Below are 18,107 nucleotides of genomic sequence, written 5' to 3'. Positions count from 1 at the left end.
TATTTTTTCCTTTTTTTTTTTTTTAATAAAAAACCCACATTTTTTCTACTCTCTTCTCCATCCTCACCTAAATGGAAACTTCTGTTAAAAGAATATTTCCAAAATATAAATTTATAGTTCACAAACCTTCAACATGTTAAGATCTCGTTTCATAATTCTTTCGTTTTTTTTTTTTTTTTTTTGTGTAAAAATTACTACAATTCAAAAGTGTTTCAAATTTTAATAAAAAACTAAATGAGTAATTAGGCATATTCGATGGAGGTGTGGATAAAATGTATTCATACTAAATTATAAAGACAAACGTTTGCATAGAAACAATAATGTGGATCCTTTGGATTCTCATTTAACTAGAAATTAATAGTTTACAATTCTATTGAATTATATACACAAAAATGAGAAGAAAAATGAAAAATAGTTTTAAAATGTGTGTATGTGTTTTTTCTTTTTTTGTCGATAGAAATTCCTTTTAATTTGTAGGATATGAAGAAGCCAATTTAGAAGGAATACAAGGTGAGTTCTTCCAAAGACGAGAATGCATTTTCAAAATCTCTTTAGCTTTCTCCTTCGTCTTGCCTCCATTTTCAATTTGCAGAACCAAACATAGCTTTGCCACAATCCCCAGTTGCGCCATTTCCATCAACACCGCAGGACTTCCTGAGAATTTAGCCACCGAATACAATATTCTCACCGCCCTTTCACTCCCCAATTGCGACACTCTCAATATCTTCTTCGAAACCACTGCCATCCCTCCGCCGTGTGCCAACAGCGCCGCTCTTCCATCCGCACACCCACACAGTATATCCATCGCCGTCAATGTCATTTCACATACTCTTTTTTCCGGCGACGACAGTAAAATCTCAACCAAAGCCCTAACTCCACCTGCTTCTACTGCCTTCAGTCTGTTTCTCCCCAATGGACTCACCGCAATCAAAATACCCAATGCCGCTTTGAAAATCTGTTGAGAGGATGATCGATCTTTCAAAATCTCAACGATTTGCACAAACAATTCGGGTTTCAAGAAGCTTAGTTGAATTGGTTCAGCGACTTCAATAATTGATTTCAAAATCAACACCGCGTACGTTCTGGACGATTCATGAGTACCCTGTTGTAATTTCATGAAATCGGTCAAGGACTCGAGGAATTCAGGGCGGGTAGCCAATGATTTAAACGTTGAATCAGAGAGACGGAGGTTATGAAGAGTGGAGAGGGCTTCATGAGAAGCCGAGGAATCAGAACCCACAATAACAGAGACTAAAAACTCCGGCGCACCGGCGAATTCAACGCATCGGCGATTAGTTTCAGACTCGGCGGAAATGGAGCGGAGACGGCGAATGGAGGAGATTTGGGAAGAAGGGGAAGTGTTGGAAGTGGAAATAATGTGAAGGATTTGGGATTTATGAATGGGGGGTTTAGGAGTGGGGAAACGTTCGACGCCATGGGAGGAGTTCAAAGTACACCAAGCTTGGATGAGACGGCGGAGGGTGTGGTTGGGGGTGAGGAGATCGGAATCGGAGTCGGAGACTGGGAGTTTAGTGACGGGGCAGGAGGAGTTTTTGCCGGAGAAGAGCCAAGTTTCAATGGAGTGGCGATCGTAGGTGATGCCGGAGGGAAGAGTTACAGGGTCTTTCATGATTTGGAGGGAGATGGGGCAGAGGAAATAGTGGGGGACTTCGATTTGTTCATCCATAGATGGAGGCTGGAGGTTTGGATTGTTTGATTGATTGGTTGTTTGTTGTATTGTGAGAAATGAATTTGGAGAAAATGTTAATGGAGGTTTAGGTATATATATAGGAAGCGTTGAAGAAGGTGGGAAGAAAGTCAGAAAACGCGAGTTTAGGGAAGGGAAAAGAGTTGAATATTCAATGGATTGACCAACTTTGATGTGTATATGTTTTGAAATAGTGAATAATGTGTTTTAAGTATTTTGAAAGCGGACTTTCTTTCTTCAACACGCATTAATACGGCTAACACCACACTTCTTTTCTACCACACTTCTTTTCTACTACATTTAACACACACTTCTATTCTATATATCTATCTATATCTCTATATTTCTTTCTTCCTATTAACTTCTAATTATATTCATTTTTGTTACTCTCTCCAAACTTATAAAATTGATTAAACAAATAAGTCATTCTTAAGTAAATTACAGCAACCACGTTTTCATAAATATAATATTAGAATTTTCAGATGAACAATTCATACAACAATCAACTTTAATTCATTTAATTTTTCCAATTGTTAGAAAGTGGTTGACAATAGTACTACTTCTACACTGTTTTCAATAATATTCAATCTTATAGTAGGAGCCCCTCAAACATTAAAGATCACTATGGTTATTTACACACATCTAAACTTAGGAAACATCTATTATTTAACATAAAAAGAAGATTCATTTAAGAGCTAACCGAAAACACAATGATTTCAATAAAGTTAAAATGAAACCACTGCACAAGAAACTCCATCCTAATAAAAATTTGCCATAAAACATTCAATTATCATATGCACTAAAGCAGCCCTAGCCAAATGCATGATAACCCCACATAAGAGGACATAGCCAAAATTAATTTTGATGTTTAAACTCTTAGAAGGAAAGACTGCACGTGGGGGAAAAAAAGTCAAAGTTAATTTAAAATGGTATTCTAATCCTTGGAAGAAGAAAATAATACAAAGTTATTGCCTCAATATAAACAGTAACAAGATGCCAAAATTAGCCATATGTTTATTTGAATCATAATAAACTTAAGGCAAAATTGAACTCAATAATTTTATGGAATGATACAAAACTTAGATGTGATGGCACTTTTAAAAACAAAGAATTTTATTCTCATGCATGATATCATGAAATTAATGACAGCATGGCACATGAGACAAATTAAAATAAAAGTTAAATTACTTTTACGTTGACTCTCTCTCTCTAGAATCTTCTCATCTCTCTTTCTCTCTCATATTTTCAAAAATAAATTTTAATTTTGAATTTTATGCTGGCCAATATGGAAAAAAAATATATAATGGTGGGCAAGTCAGACCCTCTCCCTCTCATCTAATCAATACTCATTCTTTTCATTTGCTTAATTATTTGGGTGCTGTTATCATCATTTTAATGTTATATATATACATGCTTCTTCTTTTTTATTTTACGAATTGTTCATACACTGTGGCTGTTGAACTATTCACCTTTTTGAGTTGAGACTAATTCATTTATTAATTAACAAGGTTTTAATACCAATTATATATATATATATATATATAGCTAAGAATTTAAATATGTTTTTGAAATGGTTAAAGCATAAGCTTTAGAATCTACTCATAATCTATATGGTTATTTTTTTTGTTTTTATAAATTGAAGTTTTCTTTTATACACTGATTTAATTTAAAATAAAGTTTATAAGTTTTGCATGTGATATGCTATTAAAGTTGGGAGGTTTCACAGCTATTTAATATGAGCTACAAATTTAATGAATAAAAATAAGGGTTAATTTCAAATATCACAAATATATCTACCTGATAGATAATTAATGTTTGTCCGAATAGATTGCTATTTTACTTCTAATATTTTTATAAGTTTTTTTTATTTAAAATAATTATATTTAAAAAATGAGTAAAATTATTAATTTTGAAAGGTCAAAGTTGGGAGTGTTTTTCATTTTCTTACGAAAAAAAGAAGCTATGCGGTTTTTGCTTCTAATACAAGCAGGAGAGACTTTCATTCAGTCTCTCTCTCTCTCTCTCTCTTTTCTTTTTCTTTTTCTCTTCTAAATTTAATAAAAGTGATTTTATTTTTAAAAAGAAAAAGTTGATTATAAAAGATTTTCTAAACTAAAATGGATTTAGTTTTAGTAATTTGACATGACGTTCTTTAAAAGTAAGAGATTTCATCTTTCTCATGTAATTTATTATATTACGAATTAACTAAATAAAGTTTACCAAGTATAAAATTAATCTTTATTTTTAATTCAATTAATAGTTTTAAAATAATAATCAGTAGTCAAAATTTTAAAAGTATTTTATTTCTTAAAAACACAATTTTGTTCTTAGAAAATTAGTTCATGACGGAAATCGAAAGTAAGAGAAAACAGAAATAAAAAAAATTGTTTACTTGAAACATTCTTTTATTAAGCAGTTAAACAAAATTGCTTATGATCAAAATAAAGTTAAAAACTAATATTTATTTGAAAAAACAAAAGTCATATTTAACCAAAATGTGTTGACGTATATAATAATAAATAGTATTAAAATGTAGAGGCAATAACTTGAACAAACTTTTATATAAGGTTAAAATGTTACAAATTATCAAATTCTTATTACATTGAAAAAACATTTGTAATGCTCATTGCCCCAACTCATTTACTTAATCAATGTGGCACACTTGTTTTCTTTTATGTTTTAATAAGAAAAGAAGGACCTATATTTAAGGTTAAAAATTACCACGATAATTAGAAGTGTTTTTAAATTATAAGAAAATGATGAACCACTATTTAGCTTTTTTTTCTTTTTAATTATTTTTCAAAAAGGTTACTATCTTAGAGCACTTAATAATCAATATGCATGGAGTCTAAAGGGGATATTGTAATGTAACTTCCACTTGAGGAATTTTTAATTTAACAATGTGGTCAGTATATTGCACGTTATAATGCACGAAGGTATAATATTTTAATTTGTAAAGGACCAGTCCATTTACTACATGGAAAGTTTAACTTTGTTGGAAAGGAGATGATTAAATAATATTGTATAATTGATAAAAGTTATGAAATTTATTTAATATTATTCAAGTTATTTCATAAGAAGAAAAAAAACACGTTTAATTTACATAATGATAGGGTATGAAGTGTGAAAATGTAAATGCATGAAAATTAAAATATAATAAACTTGACCTTGAGCGTAGTCTCAAATGATGAAGTTAAACACATTATATAAGCGATGAGAAACTTTTCACAGTGTCTTGAGAAAAAGAAATAAAAGAAAAAGAAAAGACTTTTGAAATGCAATAAAGTTGAATGAATAGGTGAGGTGTTTTGATATAGAAGGATAAAGTTGAAGATGCATGGAGAAGAGTAGAAAGAAAGGTAATTGGTGGGGGGGGGGGGGGGGTGGGAATATACCAAAATAGATACGGAGAATGTAACCCAATTCTAATAATTAAATAAGTGGATGGAAATGGGAATAGGAATAGGAAATGAAGAGTAGGTGAAAACGGGATGAGTTTGAGAGGCGTCACCGTCGCCGTCGGTGATGAATTTAGAAACACGTGGTATATATTGAATCAAATACGGTGGTCGCACATCGCACCATCTTCCCCTATTTCACTTTCACTTATACTTTTATGGATAAGAGTTTAAGACTCACTATTTATATATTATAACTCAATACTACTTTCCATTTTCCTTCTCACCTTCCTTTCTTTCTCTTCCCTATTTCACTCCTAAATACTACACTTTATATTATATTATATTTATAACTCCTTCTCACCTCACATCTCTCCAAATTCTTCATTTTATTTCTTATCTTATATCCTCTCGTTTTTTTTTTTTTAAAAAATATTCATAAATGAATTGATTACATTTTCAAGAGTTTTATTTAAAGAAAACAATTTCTTTCTCATCGTTAATTGTATTATCTAAGGAAATTTATTGGAAAGTTGTGATTAGTAAAATGTTTGAGTTTTTGAAAAATTCAATTAAATTTTAAAATGGATATAAAAAGGAGAAAGTGAATGGCGTCAATGACCGCCGTTTCAATTGCATTCTTCCTAATTATTTATTAAATTATTTTCTCTTACGTTTGCCACTTTCTTAATGTTGAAATTACTTAGTCAAATTAATTTAAATTATTTTGAAACTTCCTACCTATTTTCTACATTCTTTTTTTTCACTATTTGCTTCTTCTAAACATTATTTTGTTTATTTTGGTTTTAAATTCGAATTTATTAGAATTAAGCCTTTGTATTTGAAAAATAGTTGACTATAATTATAAAGGATTATTCTTCGTTAATTGAGTTGTTCTCTTCAAAATTATATTCTTCAAGTTTCCAAACATTTCTGTATTCCATCAGCTAGGCTCAATCTTATTAACTTTATCACATTATATAATGATAACACACAAAGGATTATTTACAAGTTTTCTCATTTTTGTATCCATACTTAATTTGGAATGGATCTCAATTTATAATTGTTCACTAAATTAATATTACCTAATTTTGCCATTGAATAATTAATGATGTGGCAATTATTTATATCATTATTGACAAAGTTTCTTATTTATCTAACCACATAAATTATCAATGCAAAAAAAACAAAAACATTCCATTCAACACATAACTCAATCAACCCACTTAAACTTTTCTAGAATTTCAATGAAAAAAAGAATCTTTTTAAAAAATATAACAAACTACAAAAAAAAATATTTCAATTTCGAAAACAAAAAGACATCGTAAATGGAAAATACAAAAAATACCTCAATAACACGCGGTTAATTGGTCGCATGCGCGCGTGAGTGATCTTCTTTTAAACGATAATCTATTATAGTCTAAATAAATGATCTACGATCGTTTATATCATGTAGTTCTTTTTAGCGATGGAAAAAAAAGTTTCAATTTTAAACGATCATGTTAACCATGTAAGTGATCATTTAGATCATATCGACACAATCGTGTAGTTTTTTTTAAATGATGGAAAATGTCTATAAATCTAAACAAATGTGTTGACCATGCTTAACGATCCTGTTGATTACGGTAAGTGGTCGTTTAGATAATATCAACACGATCGTTTAGTTTTTTTTAAATGATGGAAAAATAGTTTTAAATTTAAATGACGATGTTGTTAATGGTAAACGATTGTTGAAATATTTAAACAATCATTTACATATTAAAACGATCTTGATATTATTGAATATGAGAAAGATGAAATAGCACTAAAGAATTTTATCGAAAATTGTGAATATGAAATATGATATTTAAACTGAATAATAAATCGTTTAAAATTAGAAGAAGAAAAAATCTAAAACAGAATATGAATAAATAGCAAAGAGAACAAAATAGTGACGAATCATCCACAATATTTAAAGAGAAATTTAAAAATTATGAAAATATTGTACCGACTTCATCGGTTTTTGCTTACCTAAGTCGTAAATATTTGTGTGTTTTTTATGAAAATTAACAATATATATATATATAATTAATTGGGTGCTTAGATTAATTAGGTTGATCAAATGCCCAAAATTAAAGTGTGATCTATTCTTTTGTGGGCTTTCAATATTCATAAATCTGTAGCCCATGGACTTTATATTCTACCCTTCCATGGATTTCCAACTTTTGCCCAAAATTAAAAAATAAAGAAACTACAACATTTCTTTGAATCATTGACTGATTTAAATTAGTTGAAATGTTGATCAATCAAGAAATAAAACAAACCATTGTTCAATTTAGTGTATTTGATGTCTATCAATCAAATTTCAATTTGTTCCTTTTTTCTAATTTGTTAATTAAGTATGCCATTTGTTTAGTTTTACACAAATCGGGATTGAGTATAAAAGTAAGATTGTGTATGAAAAATATTTGCAAAAACACCTATGGGTTGGAACACTCTTTGAAAAATATAGGGAAAAAAAAAACTAATTTTGATATAAATTATTCTAGCCATATACCTCATTTCATTTAGATTCTTTTTCTAAAAAAATTATTGAAAAATTTTACTTCTATGATGATCTATCATAACATTAATTCACACCATATTTACAAACTTCTCAAATATTATTTTCATTGTTATATTATTTTAACTTGAAAATATAGCAAAAAATATATTGGTTACTAATAAATTAACAACTCATATAGTAATATTGTTATTTGACAATTATAGTGCTTAAATAACAAAAAATACATTAAAAATATACATGCACACATTTCTCTTTTCAAAACTTTTTCTGTCATTATTTCATGCAAAACAACATATATATGCAGCAAGCTAAGATATAAATTACAGACTCCGATTCTTTCTTAGGTTGGTGATTAGGTCGTACGTGTTCACCTTGTTGGACTTAAATTTAGTCGCAAGATACAATATGGTTAAGGTTAATTCTTGGAATGAGGCACTGAGGGGATATTAGTGATGGGTCTTCATAGTAGTTTTTTCTCCTCTCAATAATGCTAAGCATATATCAGGGTTGAATCTGAATATCTACAACTTATCTAACTTGCTTACTGCCATTTATGTGGATGTCTACTTATTCTCACAATACTTTGGTGTACTCACTTGTGTCTAAAGGTATATTGGGAGAACAAATTATTTATTTTCTTTTTTCTGCACACCTTACCGCCGGTGGTCTGCTCTATTCGTGCTCATGATGTAATTCTATAGCTGCCGTCTGTGTGCCTATATATATATACTCTTTTCTATAACGTAATCGGTTAGAGATAATAGTAACTAATAGACATAAATCTGTGGGTAAAGAGTGAAGCTTTCTTAAACTATTTACATCTAACCAAAATATGGGTTGAATATATAACTGCTTAATCAAATTCAATAAAATTGAAATTTTATCATATAATTTATTTTTGATAATGAAAACATAAAAAATTAAGAAAGGAGAACCTTCCAATTTGTTATTAATTAATTAATTAAATAGAGATGGATGGCTTTAATGATATTTTGGAAGAATCTCTTTGATAGATAAACTCCAAGAAATAATTGATAGTTTATTGTTAGGCTTTTGAAAAGTAAGTTTATTTTTTAAATAAGTAGAAGAAAAGGTAGATTTTGCAACTTCACAGTCTTTTGTTTATTTTAGTACAACAATGAAAAGGAAAAGCAGTACATGCGTATTACTACAATGTTTATCATTTTGATTAAGATAGCCAATATATTATTCTTTGAACTAAGTACTATTGTCTCTATCATTAAATTAAAATCCATCAAATAACTTATTATATGGATTTGATATACAACTTTTATATATGCAATAGATGAGAAGAAGGAGAATCAAACATAAACACACCATCTATATATATTAAGAATTAAGAAAAACTTCAATAATAAATTAGGAAACACAAAAAATATGTTAGATCCAATAAAATTGACGACAAATCATACAAGAACAAAGGGAAGAACAGTGAAAAAAAAAAGCACATAAATAAATATAGTGAGCACTTATTTAATCCATATACATATATTTGAAATCAATATTCATATATTTATAATATATATAATGGGTATAATAACACATTACACCAGCCAAACTGATCTAATCATAACAATCCATCTAACCCATTTTTTAAAAAAAAAAGAAAAGAAGGAAAAAAAAGCCCTTACAAAAAACAATATACAATCCCCAAAAATATATATACCCTAAAGTTCTAATTAACCCACTGACTGAGATTTATAATTCTATGCAAAGTGTAAATGGAAAAAAAAAAACTATACTATTAAAATTTGCTTATTTAATTTTGTTTTTTTTTGTTTTTTTGTCTTTTTGTTGTGTCCTTTTTTTACAATAGTACCTTAACAGCAATTTCTTCCTCCAATTTGTGTTTGCTCAGAATCTGAGAATGACGGATTGAATTTTCTTCCGTGTTTTGAAATTTTGGTTTTAGGCCACAAAATCTGGTAGTAATTGAGCAGCAAACCTTTTTCCATTTTGAATGTTGATGGTCTCAAAAGCAGTGGAAGAATGAGCAGTAGAAGCGTTAATGGCTGAAAAATCAGTGGGCTTTCCAATTTCTGTTCTTCTTCCTAAATGGATGCTCTGGTTTGGGAGGAAGCTTTGGTGGGTAGCTGGGTTTAACGAGAGATTTTCGCAATGGGGAAGGCCTAGAGTTAACGATACGCCATTGTTACCGGAGAATCTTGGAGTGAACTGATCGGCGTCGAATCTGGCGATTTCTCCAATTGGGTATTGGCCAAATCCGCCGATGTTGAAATGGGGTTGGCCTAAAAATGAATACCCATCTCTGTTTTGTCTATCTTCATCGAATTTCATTGGAAGAAGATGATGATGATGATGATGATTGTTTTGATGGGGATTGTGATTTTGATTTTGATGTTCTTCTTCTTCTCGAGGTTTGATGTCCATGTTTATGAAAGGCACGTTGTTGTTTGAGGAATGAAGGATGTCTGGGCCTCTCTGTTTTTTCGGGCTTCCTTGTGTGATTCCGTCGAGTTCCGATGAGGTTCCGATGAGTGTAAATCCAGATGAGTTACGAACATTTCCGCCGGAGGAATTTGAGATTGAGATTGAAGGATGAACGTTTTGGTTTGGAGAGTTTTCTTGTTTTGAATTTGGGCTCTTTGTTTCCGGTGGTGGAGCTATGGATTTCGAAACTGAATCGTCGTTGCTTTTTTCTGTTGTCGGTGTCGATCCGTTGCCGTTCTGTTCTTGGTCTTTGATTTCTTCCATGTACATCTCTTCCACCATTGGCTTCCATAGTCGAACTCTCGCGTTTATGAACCAATTGGAAACCTGCATTTGTTGAATCCAATTAATTTGATGATTCAAGCATTTCAATTGAATTAATTTTGATTGGAATTTCAAACCAACCTGACTTCTTGTGAGCCCCGTTTGCTTAGCAAGCATGTGTTTATCGGAATCCTTAGGGTAACTGCAACGGAACTCAAACGATTCAATTGAGATTCTCATGAAATTTTCAAATGGGTTTCTGAGAATTGAACAGAAAAATTCGATAAGAACTTACGGATGGAGGAAGTGTTCGAAAAGCCAAGCTCGAAGAATCGAAACAGATCTTTCGGGTAAGCCTCTCTGGGGTCTCCAAGCATTGTGTTGGATCATACCCAATTGTTGAAGAGCTCGTTGTTGCCGGAGATGGTGGTCGACGAATTTCAACCGTGAACCTTCCACTTTTCTTCCGATACATTCTTCTTCACCCAAACTCTTGTTCGCCGCTCTGATTTGGCCGGTAATTGCGTCTTTTAAGCAGCGGAATTGCTTCGAAATCGTCTGAAGTGCAAGCGCGGTGTAGGTTCTTGCCGAACCGGCTCCAGCGGCCTGCTCGAATGAGGATATCACTATCTGCATCTGGTGGTGGTACTGTCGGTATCTTTGTTCCACCTAAAATTTGAAAAGAGAACTAAATTAAGAACAGAGCATGAAACAGAGGCTTTCCGGTGAAGGGTTTTTTTTAAAGACTTCTTGTTGTGTACCTCCTCAAGCATGCTTATAAGCTTTGCTTTCTTCATCTGAATTTCTTGTCTCTCGGAGGTTGTAAGCTCGGCGGCTTGTTTACCGTCGGCTTCACCTTCTAAAGAACCATCTGCAGTTCCGGTTGCAGCGGCTGCATCTCCGATCATTTTGGATTGATTTCCAGTAGCTTTCTTTGGAGATGATTCACTTTTAATTCCATTTTGGGTGACATTAACAACTTCATCTAGAAGTTCTTGCGTAGCCTTAAGATATTTGGAGCTAATCAAAACACCCTGAATTCCAGCCACACCATTGGTCACACCGGAAGCCGAAGAACTGGATCCCCCGGAGATTCGCATGTTATCCTCACCAGAAAGCGCTTGTTGGTTCTGCGACTGAACATCTCTGGACCCAAAGGCTTGCTGATGTTGTGAAGAAAGGGTCAAAGACAAGCCCTGCTGAGCACGTGCAGAGTCACGCGCGGCCGTGGAAGGATCAATTTGGTTCCAAATATTATGCTGAAGGCGAGGAACAAAGCCGTGCAAGGGAGAGATGTCATGGTGAGGATTCAAAGGATGCGAATTATGGTCTTGAGAAGTAGGGGAAGCGGCGGATGTGGTCTGTAGTGGAATTCCAACAAACTGTTGGGTATGAGACGAAGGAGGGGGTTGTACGAGTGTAGTGAAGGTATTAGCAGTGGAAGAAGGAGAATTGAAGAAGAGGAGATTAGGGTGGGAAGGAGGAGGAGGAGGAGGAGGAGTGGTATCGGAGAATTGAACATAGGTTGGATTCATTAAGACAAGGGTTTGAAGGCCGCCATCAGAGGATTGGAATTGATCAGAATTGCCATGAAGGTAAGTCGCCATCGCCGACCGGGGGGTGGGGGGGAGAGGGAGTGAGTTTCGAAGAAAAATATGTTTTCCTTTTTTGTTGGGAATTTACTTCACTGAAAAAGAGAGTACGTTAATCAGTTAAGCTTCACATCCATTACATCCAATCTTCTAATTCATATATTTTAACTTCAAATCATCAAATCATCAAATCATCAAATCATCAACAAACAAAATAAAAAAAAAAAGAGAAGAAAAAAACACCTAAACTTGGAGCCTCTTCTTCTTCCTGATCTTCTTCCAAACTCATTTATCAAAAATAATTGACAACTTTCAAACCATCTCTCTCTCTATTTCTCTTTCTCTTTCTCTTTCTCTCTCCTTTTCTCCTTTTTTATTTCTTTTTTCTATGCCGACAGAAATATATAATATATTTATACACAAGCCTCTTACAAGTGTATAAAAGAGTGAATATACAATAAGTTAAACTTCAATTTTCCTTTTTTCTTTTCTTTTTAAGAAAACAATAAATTACATAACCCCATTTTACATACTATTTGGTAGATGGGAAAATGGGGGAAAAACTATTGAATCCGATCAAAGATGGAAACAATAGAATCAGCCATGAAAGAGATTGTTTGCAAAACCTTCAAATACACAAACAAATATTTATAAAAAGAACATCTTTTTATGACACCCTTTTCCTGTCACTTCCCTTATCAACCCCAAAGATCTCTCTGTTTCTTTTTTTCTTCTTCTTTCTTTCTTTTTGAAGAACAAAGAAAGCTGCAAACAGAAGTTTCTTCACTTATATATATTTAAGAAAGAGAAAGAGAAAGAGAAAGAGAAAGAGAAAGAGAAAGAGAAAGAATTTATTATAGTATTAGTTAATACCTCAAAGTATAATGGGAAATCTGAGAAAACACGTGTGATTCATGGATCAATCTGCAATTTAGCAAAGGAAAGGAATGATTTTTTCAAAAACCCAGATCATTAAAAAAAAAAAAAAAAAACTCACTTTTCACATAGACAGATAGAGATAGATATATATATATATATACACACACATACAAATAAATAATTATTTTAATTATATAAGAGAGAGAGAGAGTGTGAGAGAGAAAGAGAAGTGACCTGTTGAGAGTGAGATATAATTAAAGTGAGTTCAAATATAGAGAGGGAAGAAAAAAAAGGGCAGTGTCAGACTTCAAAAATCTTCTTCTGCAACTTCCCCTACTTCTAAAAGGGAAAACCAAATGAATAAACTAAAACTAAAAACCTACATATAAGAAAAGAAAAATAATTGCCCATTTTAATTACTTATATATATATATATATATCATTTATAAAGGCTGAGAAAAAGATACCCATCTTTTTTCACTTCATTATCCATATAATATATATCTCATAATTTCCTTTTTCTTTTCAATATAATATATATCTCATAATTTCCTTTTTCTTTTCATTTCTTTTCTTTTTTTCCCTATCTTTCAATTAATGTCTAATTATAATATATATATATATATATATATATATATATTTTAGTTTTTAGAACAAGAATGGGGAACTTCTGATTTGACTCTGCCTTTTGTTATATAAAAATAATAATAATAATAATAATCATAAAGAGGTGAAGAAGATTTTTTTAAAAAAAATAATTAATAAACAAATAATTGGCTTAAATAAATTAATAGAATGTGAAATATATAATAAAAAGAAAAGAGTGATTTTAATGTAAGTCAGATAGAGATACTAACAGCTGAAAAACGAGGAAACGTCTCCTTCTCCACCAAAGCTTTATTTTTATTCTTTATTTTTCAAAAAATAAAAAGATGAAGATGATGATGGTGTGAAAAAGAAGAGAAATTGGGTTTTTTTTTTTTTAATTTTAATTTTTAGAAAGAAAAAAAAATGGAGGGCCCTTTTGCTTTCATTTCATTTTTAATATCTTCTTGTCCTTTTCGTAATCTCTAAATTTTTTATTTGTTTATTTTGATTATTTTGTTTATTATTTTTATTTTTATTTTTTTGTGGTTTTGGGAAATGCTTGAGATTGGAGATAAAAGCAAATTAATTTTGTAGAGAAACTCTGGACCAACCACCCAACACCCACTTTTAATGCTTAGGGAAAAAAAAAAAGAAAGAAAGAAAGAAAGAAAGAAAGAAAGAAAGAATAGTCATAATTTTGATTTTCTTGTCATTTTATTTATTTTGAGGTGGATTTTTCTTTTTAATCCAAAAGTGAAAAGGTTGAAAATAGAAAATTTTGGTTTAATAGGAAAAGAGAGAAATAATAAATTTATACAATAGAAAAGAAAGACACATGTAGGTATTATTGGGATGTGCCAAGTTTGTACATAAGAAAATCTATATGGAGGAAATGATTTTAAAGCAGTCTTCCCAATCTACCACATTTGTATAAATACCATATGCTTTTTTAATTATCTAAATATATCATTATAGGCTTCATCACATTTAATCCTTACCTAAATATATAAACGGTAAAACAAATACGGTTCCAATTCTAATTTTTCTCCTAATGTCAACAATATATATATATTTGATGTATTCTTGTTTAAATTTCAATCATTAACTTTTGTTTTTAAGAAAGTCATGCTAATTAAGAACTAATTGATGGGATTAATTTTATTAATCATCATATTTCAATTGTACAATTACATATTATTTTTTGTTCTAAATAAAACTAAGATGGATGTCAAAGATGTAAATGGGTTCTTACCTTGTTTGTTAAAATGTATGTGAATTTAACCTTGTAGCAATAGTCGATAGTGGTATATTGATCTTTCCTTTATAATAGTTTAATTTATATATTTATTACTCTCAACTTTATGTAAACATATATATATAGGATTATTTGAGCGTGTTTAATAAAATTCTAAACTTTCAATTTTATAACTTTGAGTATTTTCAAGTTTTTTCTTCTTAAACATTATTGATCTACTAGATATGAAATTGAATTTTACATTTAATAATAAGGCAATCCCCGATTTTGTTTCTAAGTATAGAGTTTTACAATTATTTTTGAAAAAACAAAATTGGTTAGACACAATATTGATATTTCAATGATCTATTGAAAACAAATTGAAAATTTAAAGAATCTATTCGACTTTAAAAAAAAATTAAAGTATAAAAGTCTAGAAATCTATTTGATTCATTTCAAAATTGGATACATCAAACATACAAATATATAACATGAAATTAAAAATTTTATATACTAAATTTGTAACTTAACCCTTTATAATATTACATAGTTATTTAATTTGATTGCATCAATGTATACAATCTACCTATCTCCCCCTTAAAAAGAGTAACAATGAATAAAGTATAGATTATAATATAGCACTAAAGTATTGATAGTCCTAGCCCTAATTTCCATCACAATCAAGTAACAATAATTGACTAATTAAGATATTAGATGTAAATTGACTATTTGACACTATCCATTATTTTTAATTTATTAATTTCTATATATGTAAGTTGTAATGTTTCTTTTCTATCCTACATATATACAATATACTATTTTTTTTTTTATTTTACAATTTAATTTGGTAAGTGGTAGTTGTTCTTTGACCTTAAGCGAGTAGAATTTTTCTTCTCCCCAAGATTTAATTAGTTTATCCATTTGTTACCCATCTAATCACCTTTAATAAAGTTAAACCCTACTAAACTCATAATTAAAGACATCAACACCTATATCAAAACACACCTACTCTAATCTTAAATTTTAAATCAAATGACAAGGTTTTCAAAAAAAATATCTCTTAGCAAACAATAAAAAATCTTAATTTAGGATTATTTTTCAGTGTTTTCAAGATATACCATTATTATTAATTATTATTGCATGTTTATTATATATATATATATATATATAGTAATTTCAGGGATTTAGATTGTATGCCATACTTATTTTTCTTTTATATTTGAAATTAGGGACTTTTGAAATAATAATTGATATCTCACTGTTCAGAATATTGAATGAATAACAATGCATATGTTTTAAATTCTATTCAATTTATGGAATCTCTGGGATGGAAAAAATCAACGAGGAAAATAAATGATAAGTTGAGAGGATTATTTTAAAATTTAAGACGGTTTGAGTTAGTCCAATTCAAGAAAATTATTGGTTATAAGGTCAAATTATGATAGACACTTTGCCTATAAATTTCAACATTATTTAAAGTCTTCAATGTTCAATATTATTTGAGTCAGATGAGTTTTTAAGAAACTAGATGAAGTGGTATAAACATTAACTGTTATAAAATAATAATAACAAAAACATTATACTCTAAATATATAACATACAATAATACATTTCTACAAATTATACCTAAAAATGAAACACGTATTATAAATTTATGTTCAAATCTCTGACTTCAAATAATAATAATAATTAACAATTAAGTGATTAAGTGATTGTAATTAAGAGCATCATCCTGAGTCAATAGAATATGACTGAATATGTATTATCTTAATTGTCACAGATAAGTTGAATAAAGCAAAATTGAACCCACTTTTGAGAGCTAGGGTTAGTAAGAACTTTGAGTCACAATCACTGGAAGATTGATGAAACAATAGGAAGAAGAAGAAGAAGAAGATGATGATGATGGATATGTTACAATAATTAATTATGATTAACCCTATGAATCAATAAAAAAAATTGCTTTTAGTTGATTAACTATCTTAGTGACAATGATTCAATTGACTCCCTCCTAATAAACCCATATTCTTCTATCTTTCAATTGCATCACACTATGAAATTAACAAATTAAAAAATAAATATATGTTTTTTAAATTTTTAATTTTTCCCCCTCTCCTTAAACCTCATTTGCACATGTCCGTACATACACCAATGTTATTGTCCCCCTCAATGGTATATATTATAGTAATGCAATATATATTTGTAGTAGATAAAAGACAGCATCACATCAATCTCTCTCTACAAAAATAATATTTTGTATGAATAATGATATGATATGATATTTCCCTCTCTCTCTCTCTCTCTCTCTAAATATAGTGTATAAATGATATGATGATTATAAGTGTGTGGGAACTGGGAAGTGGGTACATTTTTGTAGCTAGCAATGGTGTGTAATGCTCCAATTTTTCTATATTCAACAAAGGCAATAATGGGGACTCTTTGCTTGCCTTCATGCTTGTCTTTTCTACTCCCAAAAAAAAAAAAAAAAAAAAGCTTTAATTTCTTATCAATTCTTTTCTATAAAGAAAATGACAGCAATGGAAAGAATATTAAAAAGTGACAGCATTATTAACAATATTAACCCCTTCCTAAGTTTGTTTGGTAAAATTTTAATTTTTTCTCTCTAAAACATACATGGTTGTAGTGATTTTTTTTAACGTACAAGAAAAGAAATGAAAAATGAAAAATGAGAGAAAGAAGATAAAAGTTCAGAATAAATAGATTGATTAAGTAGATGTTAGACACACAAGTGAAAGGTTAGAGGTAGAGTTATATATTAAATGCTTTGTAAAATTAGAAGAAGAAAAAAGTTGTGTTGAGCTTCATTTAGGTCACATGAATGAATATGAACAAGATTGTTACTATTTGGATATGATATACTAATTATGATATGATGATGAAGAAGATAGCTGAAAATGTAAAATGAAATACAGTGTACGTGTTTAATTAAAATAGAGAATAGGGGATATGAATCCAAATTAATAATAATTAAATGAAAGGTTTGGGAATAGTACAAATTGTTGTGTATTGAGCTAACAAATAAGCGAAGGGCGGCTTTGATGTTGCCATGCCATTCCCTTTAGCCATCCTAAAAGGCAACTAATAAGGACCCTTTTACGATTTTTCTTTCTATTTTCATTTTTTTTTCTTTTCTTTTTTTAAGGTTTTGGGTCTATTATTTTATTCTTGTTTTAAATATTATACTTTTATGGTTTGATTTTTATTTGATTCATACGTTTTAAAATACCACGATTTGAAATCTGATTTTTTAGTTTATTTCAATTTATTTTCACAATTTTGCTTTTCATTTTTCACTAGACTCACTCTCAGGTTTTGATATTACTGTCTATAATTAATTTTGATCACAATGGTTTTCATTAATTTTCTATCACCATTCAAATTAATTAATGGAAATTCACATCAAAATTCC

General features: G+C 29.9%; 2 protein-coding genes across 4 annotated transcripts; both read right to left on the bottom strand.

The window, feature by feature from the left end:
• Nucleotides 1-303: 303 nt before the first annotated feature.
• On the bottom strand, nt 304-1,765 carry LOC101208445 (E3 ubiquitin-protein ligase PUB23). Its single transcript, XM_004136469.3, has one exon. The coding sequence runs from the start codon at nt 1,685-1,687 to the stop codon at nt 467-469; it is 1,221 nt and encodes a 406-aa protein (XP_004136517.1). The 5' UTR covers nt 1,688-1,765; the 3' UTR covers nt 304-466.
• Nucleotides 1,766-9,159: 7,394 nt separating this feature from the next.
• LOC101208201 (BEL1-like homeodomain protein 1) lies at nt 9,160-13,260 on the bottom strand. Of its 3 annotated transcripts, XM_011653734.2 has the most exons (6): nt 13,093-13,260; nt 12,853-12,903; nt 11,149-12,074; nt 10,683-11,056; nt 10,529-10,589; nt 9,160-10,450 (listed from the first exon to the last, which is right to left on the bottom strand). In XM_011653734.2, the coding sequence occupies exons 3-6, from the start codon at nt 11,992-11,994 to the stop codon at nt 9,581-9,583; spliced, it is 2,151 nt and encodes a 716-aa protein (XP_011652036.1). In that variant the 5' UTR covers nt 11,995-12,074; nt 12,853-12,903; nt 13,093-13,260; the 3' UTR covers nt 9,160-9,580. The 3 variants fall into 3 exon arrangements, with proteins under 3 accessions (XP_011652036.1, XP_031738074.1, XP_004136516.2); XM_031882214.1 differs by lacking the exon at nt 13,093-13,260 and having other exon boundaries at nt 12,853-12,980; XM_004136468.3 differs by lacking the exons at nt 12,853-12,903; nt 13,093-13,260 and adding an exon at nt 12,223-12,787.
• Nucleotides 13,261-18,107: the final 4,847 nt, after the last annotated feature.

The sequence above is a fragment of the Cucumis sativus genome, chromosome 3 (assembly GCF_000004075.3).
Source record: "Cucumis sativus cultivar 9930 chromosome 3, Cucumber_9930_V3, whole genome shotgun sequence".
Taxonomy (NCBI): domain Eukaryota; kingdom Viridiplantae; phylum Streptophyta; class Magnoliopsida; order Cucurbitales; family Cucurbitaceae; genus Cucumis; species Cucumis sativus.
The sequence above is the reverse complement of the archived record's forward strand: the minus strand, read 5'-3'. Positions and strand labels throughout refer to the sequence as shown.